At 38.1% G+C, this 10690-nt stretch overlaps 1 protein-coding gene across 1 annotated transcript in view; it reads right to left on the minus strand.

Moving 5' to 3' along the window:
- ADCY7 (adenylate cyclase 7) overlaps nt 1–4296 on the minus strand; it is a 30864-nt gene extending 26568 nt beyond the window's left edge. Inside the window, 3 exon segments of the mRNA XM_009073169.1 lie at nt 558–722; nt 2791–2991; nt 4126–4296. Of these exon segments, the coding sequence (XP_009071417.1) occupies nt 558–722; nt 2791–2991; nt 4126–4296 (537 nt within the window).
- Nucleotides 4297–10690: the final 6394 nt, after the last annotated feature.

Here is a 10690-nt window from a genome sequence, read left to right on the forward strand (position 1 = left end):
ATGAAACAGAAAAATCTGCTGTATCATTTAACATTTATTTGCAGGCACCAATGTTTGATTTATGGAGAAACCAGTCGACAAACTCATGCATCAGCATGCTGTGGGGAGTCTGGCACACACCTGCATCAAAAGAGCTGGGGTGCTCCTTTGAACACACCCCATTAATAAGTGCTGGGAACCCTGAAAGACTCAGCAGCAATCCCTGCTGACACCCCAGGCCAGCAATGGCCCTTTTGATCCACCCTGTGGGCAGTGCCTGATGAAGTTAGATAGACCCACCTGAAACAGCACAGATTGGGAAGAATGATTGTGACAAAGCTTGTCATATTTTTAATAGCTTGGCTTAAAAATTAATATAATAATTTCCACTTGTCAGAAAACCAAAATGCATTATAGATTTCAAAATTTGCAAATTTTATGAAAAGCATTTTGGGCCCAAGCTCCAAATTCATGAAACATTCATGTGGAAGTTTGGAACTTTTCTAAACAGTTATGTCAATAACAAATGGCAACATGACTAGGGTATTTAATTACTTAACCAAGTGGTATTTTCTTACCTGATATAGAATGCATTCCTTTTTTTGCTGAGAAGTCATGCTTACCACAGTGCTCATAACAATAATATGGGAGAGAGCAGAAAGAACACTAATTATGACAGCACCTCTCATCCCAAAGGGTAGCATGGTATAAACTGTGAAGATTATGAAGAGAAAGAATGGCACCTTTGGAAAGAGCAAAAAAAAAAAATTAAAACACAACCTATACAAGTTATTAGGTGCCTTCCAAAAATCACTACAGAGAAAGGAGCAAAGTAACAGGATTCTTGCTCGTTTTCAGGCAGAACAATTAAATGTTGGTGTTTCAAAAGGACAGTTAAAACCATAAGGACAGTGGTAGCTCTACGAGTTTTGAGGGAATTAGCAGCTATAGATTCATAGATAAGACTGTTTAACATGACATATCACCTATAATTTTTTCAGCTGTCCTTGCCCTCATCCTGACTTTATCCATTACAGCTGCAGATGCACCTTGGATGCACTTTGTACTCACACATCAGGAACAGTGTGTTGCAAGGATAGCAATACTGAATAGAATCAGATTTCTCACCTTCTCCAAGTTTCTGTTCTAATTTTAACATCACCCAATCACATGTATTTGCTTACTCCGTGTTTGATAAAAACCAAAAATCCAACCAACACTTCCTGGTGCTGACACAAGAGAATAACCTTTATTGCCACTAACTACATATTTAGCTGCACAGATTTTACAAAATGCACAACAGGCCACTGACCTGCTAGGGATCAGTAGGAAGGCCTGTAAAGCTTCAATCCATATTTATAGATTTGTTACAATGGTTAGCATATATAGATGCAAAGTAACAACCCTGATCAGAGGAAAATATTGGAGTGTTTCTGGCTCAGCTCCTTCTCACCACTGCAACTCAATTTGTGCCATTTCAGACATGAGATTCCTTCAAGGAAGTCTCAAGGCCCAAATCTGCACTTAAATGTTTTGCCAGACTAGATAGTTTGACTGAGACAACAACAAACAAACAAGCAAATAAAAGTTTCCATTCAACAGAAATAATCTTTCCATGTTCATCTTTACTATTTGAGCTGGATTGGAAACAATTTTTCTGCCTTACTTACAACTCCTGGCACACAATGATCTGAATGCTGTGTGGCAGTTCTATAAGCACAGACAAGCAAAGGCCATACCTGCCTTTAAACAGTAGCTTTAATTAGTGATAAATTGATGACTTGAGGTGAAAGTCTGAAATTAATCTGCTCACTCCTAGTTTCCAATCTAAGGCATCCTCATATTTTAGACTTTAAAGCAATATGAATGAGTTATTACCACATGACAACACCATGAGACATTGGCTTGCAATACTGAAAGCAGCAAAACCAAATCTTGCTTTGCTATATAATTGTATTTGTAGTTAAGAACAGTAAATTTTGAGGATTTTCCTAAGGTAATAGCTACTTCCTTAAGCTAAAAAATACTGAACAGCAACTCTAAATGTACAGTGCTGGATCCAGGCCATAATGCAAATCAGATTCTGGTTGTTTAACTGATAATTTATATCTTTATTGAAATAAAGAGGGGAAAGGGAAGAGTCAGTAACACGAGATAAAAAGCCATTTTTTATTTAATTGAAAGCTATTCTGTTGCATTATGAGAGCTTAGGAGGAGTTTCCTACAGATTATGATATTTTTGGCATCATGAAATCTCCCATCTTCTGATCAGAGGTACTAAGCAATGAACTTTAGCCACACCCAGCTATGCCAGGATGTGTCATTAATCCTTATTGTTCACTTCACCTCTCCCACTGACTTAAAAACGTGTTCCCTAGGGCACACCCAGCTCTGGAGTCCTTTAGACATTTCTTGAACACCTCTTTGACCCATATAAGTTAACATAGCAAGTATTATTCATGAAAAAAAACTCTCAAAGGTGACTTCATGGTCATTAAGATATAGTAAAAACCTTAAATAAAAATGCAATTCAATTAGGACTTAAAGATGAAACTCCAACAGATTTATGCAGTTCTTGAATTTTCTCAGCTGAACTGTATTTTCACCATAATAAAGAAAACAAACTAACATTTACTGCAATAAATCAGTAAAACCAATACAGAAAACTGAACTTAAATCTCACTAAAGAACAAAAACAAAACGAAAACTATTATGTAGTTATGAAGTTCTAGGGGATAAAAAGCACACAAACATTTCTGTATACTGCCTGCCAGTTCTATGTGAGTACCTGAATAAACAAGATACACATACCTGTTCCCACAGCTGATAATCTTTTCCTCTTTCAAACAGAGACACATATCCTACAGTCAGGAAGCAAATCCAGATCATCACTCCAAATAACATCAGCCACCTTCGAAACACAGACTCGATACACAGCAGCAAGTACATGACTGCAAAGATGCCAAGGGCAGCACACACTGCAATAATGAAGGCAGGGTAAGAATATGCTTCCTGCAAAAGCAAAACAAAGTGGCACAGTTGGTCCAAATGTCCTTTTTAGAAAAATGAAAAAATGTGTCTATACTGTCCTGGAAACTGCTTGGATACCTTTAAAACATGCTGAGTTCCTAAGTAATCAAGTTGTGGCACTTTGATACTCACACACAGAGAGAGAATACAACAAATACTATTATAGATATTCAGTCTACCCCAGTTCCACCAATATTATTTTCCAAATTAGTGGTTTGGGGTTTGTCTTTCAAGCTAAAGTTCTAACTATACTATCCCTATAATGTAGATGTAGCCAAAGAATGCACTTAATGAGTTCAAGCTTGCTAGAAAGGAGTGTAACAACTCTTTTCCCAAGTTTTACAGGAGATGACAGTTGCAAATAGTGCTGCTGCTACTTTCCTTGTCTAAGAAACAAAAGCTAAAAGGGATACAAGTGCAACTGGTGAGATTAGATTTGTTACTATAGAGATTTAAGGACGCTTTATCATGAAGCACAGTGTGTGGAAAGCAGTGTTAGAAGGCAATGAAAAATTAGAACAGACACCTTATTACCTTGGTACAACATTATCTTTAAACCAACTCCCTTTTTACCAGCTGTCAGCTGGGCTGGCTTGAAGAACAACAGGGGTTTTTTACAGAAAACCTGATTATGTTACATAACAAAAAGTTCTTTAAGCTGCACCTTTCCTATGCCTATAGGATCTGTAGGATTCTTACTCTTTGTTAAGGAAACTAATATGTACAAATCCTTAAAAAAATAAATTAATCACTATAATATTTCACATATCTTAGATGACTCTAAGAAAACCCCATGAGAAATGCAGGACATTTTAACTTATCTTCTTGCTCCTTCTTGACCCTTTTACTACAGTTAGAATTTAATAGAGATTATGATTTGCTCATAACATACAGAAAGGAAAGAACAATTCTCATAGTAACTGTGCATGTGCCTAACACTATCTCCTCCAAAACACACATAGCATAACATGTACAACTACTTATTTCTTTCAGCACTACAACTTGGTTTACCATGCGGCTCAAAAAAATTATCAAGCCAAAAATGTTTTGCATGCTGTTCCAGTGACACCTCATCGTCTTTAAAAACACTGAACACAAAGAAAAAAGTATACTCACATCAGTAAGAAAAAAGATGATGATGAGAGTAGTCCAGAAGATGATGGCAATGAAGAGCAGCAGGAGCAGGAGGGGATGCTGCTGGCTGGTGTAGCGATACTTCTCGTAGAGTGGGTCTGATATCCTGCAGTCATCGTTTTCGTTGAAGAAATATTTACCTTTAGCTGGCATTTTCTCCCAGATGGGTTGCTATTCCTCTCAGTTCCCAGTGCACACAATAAGACACAGCTGAAGCTACTGCTTCAAAGAGGAGTTCTGTCTTTTCACTGCTGCCTCTGTGATCTTCAGGCACACCGAGTAACCCACGTGCTCCGATTTTACTTCTCATGAGCATTAACTTCAGGTTTCCAATGCAATCAAAAGCAAGAATCAGCCTCCCCAAAACCACAGGCAATTCATCATCAGCTCTATGCATGAACCTCCAGATCAGCTTGTATTTGTGCAGATAGGAGCAATTGGCATGAGGGTTTTGGAATTGTTATTTTGCAAGTCTTTACCTCCTTTCCATACGCTTGGAGCTCACTTCTTGGGATGAACTCTGCAGAGAGACAGTATGAGTAAATTAATGTGTCCAATTAAGTGCACACAGTATTCCCCAAGGGGGGGGAAATATAATTCATTCCTTAAACTTTCTATCTGCATGCTCTAACCAGCAAGAGCAGTTTCTTGGGGTGGGAGCCCCAGAGCCTCATGTGTGGGCAGGGCTTGGGCAGCACTTGCCAGTGCTGCTCTGTGCACCCCAACTGTGCCTTTCTCTGGCAACTGAAACATTTTTGCATGAAAAATGTGCTATGTGTACTTCCTTTCTTTTCCCTTTTGAGCAAATGACATAGTTTCCACAAGCACATTGTCTAACTGAATGCTCACAACTCTTTGAAGTTGTGCACGCCTGCGTGAGTTTATATGTATGAAATCTTTGCATTCTTCCTCAAAACATGCATCTTAAAAATAAAGAAACCCTTTTTTTGTATTCCTTTCACACCTTAATCAAGGCATAGAAAATGAGAAAAGAATACAGCTGTCCAAGCAAAAATTTATTAAACATTTTTTAAAGGCTACTTAGCATCAAGTTCTATATATTTCATTCTACTCAAAACAATAGAGTTTCCAAGGCAATACATGTGTTCTGTTAACAATGAGCATTAAGGAATGAGCTGGTTAATTACTAATGACCAATGTTCTTCAAATAGATTCATAAACATAGTTAGCTCAATGCCAAAAGCCATTAAAAAAAAAAGACAGGGGGATGTGATAGAGGGAAGAATGAAAAACAGGATCTCTGAAGAAGTGTTATTAAAACTTGATAACAGGACCACAGCTTCTGTGCCACTTGACTGCTGTCACCATGGTGCCCAAGGCCATTGCTCCAGGGAGAAAGAACACACTAAAATCCTTTTTCTTTTTGTTTTTTCTCCATAAAAGCCAAATCTTAGCCAGTTCCTTTCAAAAGACAAAATGCTTACCCACACACGTGTTTTGGCTGCATTCACACTGCAAGCAGGAGAAAGTTTCAGAAATCATACTGAGTGAATTCACCTCTACGAACGGAGCCAAACACTAGCACACTGGCCAGTTATTAATGCCCAGGCAGGCAAAACCAGACACATCAAGAGTGAGACTGGGGAAGTAAAAAGTGAACTCCTGCAAAATGGGCAACCACAACTTCTTACCCCAAAAGAGAAAAGACCATATTGCATCACTTTTACTCAGTAACACCCAGAATAAACTAACATAAGCATTAAAAAGAGATAAAATGAAGATCTCTTTCAATATAACTTTCTCATGTATAGTTCAGAGATTCACAGAATCAACCAGGTTGGAAACGACCTCCAAGATCATCAAGTCCAACCCTACTGTGGTCACTAGACCATGGCACTAAGTGCCACATCCAGTCTCAGCTTGAAAACCTCCAGGTTGTGCAGACAGCCAGTGATGGGTCCTTTCTCCCCTCTCTTGGTAGAATTATTCTCACCTGCTAGCAACCAAGTTAATGCCTTTCCAAATGAAATCCAAGTATGTTGCTGTTCTGCTTTGAATTTCAGAGCTACTGATCTATTCATGAACGAACACATCCACAGGAACCACCTGGATAATTTTTCAAGTATTTCTTCACTTAGTTCACTTGCCAAGAGCTCAGGTCTTGATCACCTAGAGCTGTCTGGTTACCAAAGAGAAGTCTCAACCTGAAATATTAAAGCAAACTCTAATAGCAAGAACCAAGTGAATTGATATAAATTGCCTTATTCCTCTCAATAACTGGTGCAAGCAGAACCAGTTTTTCCATCTTTAACTACTACAGAACCAAAACCAGATGGTACACTTCTGATTTCCATTCCATCTTTTGTTTCACACAAATAACAACAGTGTTTCTGAAATTACTTTAGCAATTTCCATGACAAGAATGATTGCTGACTGTAATTACCCATTAGCAGATATTAAAAGGGAATCAGGAATCTATAAACATCCAGTAGAATAATTGAAGGAGATTAGTAGATGAATTATGAATCTTGGGCAAAAATAATCTCCAGTCTAGTGGACTCCACAACTAATTCAGTCTAGGAAATGAACTTTAGCAATCCAAACGTGCACCACAGGAAATACCATTCATGTTAAAGACAACACTTCTTCCTTTTAGACTCTCCTTTTAAACGCTAGCCTGCAGTCACCTTAGCTTTTTCTACTCACACAAAAATATTAAACAGAGAACAGGTGTGCTTTCCATGATCTTCTAGCAGTGCTAGGTTTCTTTACAAAGGTTGAACCTTTTTTTAATATGTATTTTGAGGGTTTTCATCTGAAATTTCATCTTCCTTAATTGTATTTAATTTCTGAAGATCTCCTTCTGCAATACAGAAAAATCTGACTTCTATTTGCTTGCTATTTTCTTACAAAAAGTGAGCATACCCACATCAACATCATCACTCAGAACTATATTTACATTAAGAAGCCAAATCAATGCAAACAGTAGTCTGTAATTGGAAAAACAAACTAAATAGGAGAAATCCAGAAATCCCACAGTCAGAGCAATCAGCTACACCATATCACCTAGGCTTTGCCCTTGAACACTGAGAGCCACAGCAATGATAGTGCTAAATATACTGCAAAGAAACCATTGAAACCATTGAAACTGAATGTTTTTTATTCATATTCTTCTTTCAGTAGTTTGCTCTCTCTCATAACACTTGTTCTACAACAGCCTTTAAAGTAGGAATAAATAACAGGCTGTTTAATACAAAAACAGTTTTACAGTTTCTTGTAGAAATGCTCACTTCTCTATCAGGGTGGTGGAATGCAACAGCTAGCAGATGTATAGATGAGCTCCAGAGCTGGCCCAGGGTTTGGAAAGGAAAAGCAAACCACAAGTAGGTAAGGAAGGGCAGCAATGAGCTGTTAAACTGATTCATTACTTCTCACAGTCTAAGAAAAAGAATACCAAGAATAGCACTTCTGAAGCTGGGGAAGAGGGTGCATGTGTGTGTGGGGTTGTTGCTCATTTTAAAACATCACTATTATTACAGAGGAGGATTGAGGGAAAAGATTACAGCTACAGAAAAAAATCTCTGTGCTACTGATCCAGGCAGGACAGAGAAATGGTGACAGAAGGTGGCTCAGAAAACTGGTTTGTTATTTAAGATTAGCTCACAAACTAAGTTAGTAAAAAAAGAAGAATCCATATAACCAGATTGATGCGAGTGAATTACATAGGAGGACTTACTACTGTTCTAAGATAGTTTTCAGTGTGAAAACACATGATGGGTCAACCAACAAACCTATTAAGACTTCTAATTAACTGCTGGGTCTGGCTCAGCAGGGTGGGGGAGGAAGCAGTGCTCTTATAATACTGGTTTTCATAAGCAGCAAACTCCAGGGTGTAAAAAGATCCATCACACCAGAAGGGAATGGAACTGTGCTTTGCATCTTTCAAAATCCAAGGTGTGTGATTATTTCTTGACTCCCTGTCACATCTTACAGATAGATTTTTCCGACTTCAGCTGCTTTAAAATTGAACGTAGCACCACAAAAGTCAATATTCCACTTACACTTTCAGTTTTCAGTGACCTATTTAAAATTCATGTCTTTGAACACTGTGTCCTCACAAGTCAGGATAACTTTCCATTGTGCAATTTCAGTCGAATTATATCAAAAGCAGAGTGCTTGTGCACTTATTTAAAGTCATAAACCCCACAATATTAAGCTATATAAACTGCAGGAAAAAAAAACTCTGAAACACAAGACATTAAATTTGAGCAGTATGAGGAAAAATAGACCTTTCAGCTAGGACAGGAATGGGGATGGAGTCTCTGTGTGTGCAAGCCTCAGTAATTTCTACTAGAATATGCCCAATTTTCACAGAAAATAAAACTCCTGATATTTTCAGATCTGTTTTATAAAGGAAAAAATGTATTACACAAAGTAATACTCAGCCTATTTTGAAGTTAGCATCAAGAAAAAAATTCAAGAAAGGTATGTTAGAACTGTCAAGTTTTTTTTCAGGCATTACCTCGTTTAGGTTACCGAATTACAGCATATAGCAAACAAAAGTGCTCAGGTTGATACACTTTCTAATATCAATACAATTAATTACATTGAGAATGAAATATCTCTCATTTGTACTGCAATATTTTGAATATACCTCAGCTTTTCCACTTCAGTAAAACAGTCAAGAAGCACAGACTGTTCCTGTGACAGTCAGTGCTAGGATGTAACTGGACACTTCTAACTAGGACTAGGTACACCAACAGAGGTGCAAAAAGTACAAAAAATAAATCACTGTGAACAGGAGCGTAATGGGCATCATACATTGTGCTCATTTTTCCCTGTCTCATCTGGTTATTTAGGGGGAATGTTAGAGTTCAACACAGAAATGTCTTTCCCACCTCTAGGGCAAACAGTGTATTTGCACAGAACAGGTGCAATCATAATATGGCACAGGATAAGGGCCATGCTGTGGGTGGGAACAAGATAAAACCTGTCCAGAGTAAGATAAGAAATCACTTGCTACTTCGGTTGAGTTCAACTAAAACCAGTGAAACAGAGCAAGAGGCTCCTCTCCCTCCCCTATCTATAATACTTCCATGAAGTGAACAGAAATACATACAGCCATCTGACAGCAACAACAACAACTTTGGTTTCTTTGACTTTTTTTTTTTGTCCCAGTCTCTAATTTTTACACAACCAAGTTGGGGTTTTTTTGCCAAACATGATAACCAAAAGCAAGAATAAACCATCATGTAAGAACAACTTCATTTGTGTCTGATGCCAAAGGCCAAAATGAATGTTTCTATCTGAATTTCTTTCTACTATTCCCAAACCAATCAGATCCACTGGCAATGTCTCTTTGGAAATAAACCTCAGCCCAAGGCCAAGAGATGCCCAACAGAAAGAACACGATTGTGCATCAGTACTGCAGGGTGGAATTGCAGTACAAATATTTTTGTTAATGTATAAAATCCCCTTTATGAAAGCAAAACCTTCATACTACTTATGAAACAAGGGGGAGGGTAAGGAGACAGATAAAATGCAATCTCCCTTTTACTTAACAACTAGTACTTCAAAAGTCCTATCAAGTACATGTTTTAAAAATCTTATTTCTATATCCTACTTATTACAGGGGAATTTTAATGTTCCCCAAACTTAGCCCTGCAACATTGGTTACGCCACCACATCCGTACTTCACAGCCAAAAAGACTAAAACTAACACTTGCAGTAAGGAAGTTCCCTCCCTTAGAGGCGAAATATTAAAAACACCACCAAGGAGACAACCATTTCTAATAGAAGCATTGTTTCTCCAGTCATACCCTACCTCAGCACACAGCAGCAGTCAAACACACACAATTCTTAGTTTGGGAAAGGTCCTTTGTAGACTCATTCTAAAATAGAGCAATGATAATGGACTGCAAATCTACGAAATCTTGTATTTTCAGTCTCACCAGAGCGCAACACAGTAGAAAATTGTTAGATGTGTATATATTTTTATTTTTTTCACTGATCCAGATGACATGAGCCAAGCATTCATGACCCTCTTGGATCACACAGAGAGGGAGCCATGAAGAAGCAGTGAGAGCTTTCCAGTGACAGCCAACACACCTCATGGGATGTTTTCTTCCACTATAAGTTCTGATTGCCGACTAAGATAATAGAATGTCTGAACACAGATCTAATCTCTATCACTCTTCTTGTTTCAGCTTATCTTTCAGCTTCCCATTTTCAAAGCTCTGTTTGACAGCCAGCCCAACTGCTCCCAGTTCCAACAGGCTACTGGAAACCTGCACCATGTAAAGCCTTGACTCACCAGAGGAAGCATGAGCTCTGTCTTGGCACAGCCAAAATGAAGCAGACACTTTTCAATTAAACCCTCCTTAAGCAGTTTTATCCTTTGGACTTGCTGATACTAAGTCTGGCTAACTAGTATTAAAGCAGAACTAGTTAATTCCCAACCTGAAATAATACGACAGACAGCAAATATTCAGGATATGGCAAAAGTCATATCCTGTCATATTTTTTTTCTAAAAAGCTATGCAGTTACTGCCTCAGAGCAGCATGAAATCCACAGAAGAAGCTTCCA

Source organism: Acanthisitta chloris, unplaced genomic scaffold, assembly GCF_000695815.1.
Source record: "Acanthisitta chloris isolate BGI_N310 unplaced genomic scaffold, ASM69581v1 scaffold18424, whole genome shotgun sequence".
Taxonomy (NCBI): Eukaryota; Metazoa; Chordata; class Aves; order Passeriformes; family Acanthisittidae; genus Acanthisitta; species Acanthisitta chloris.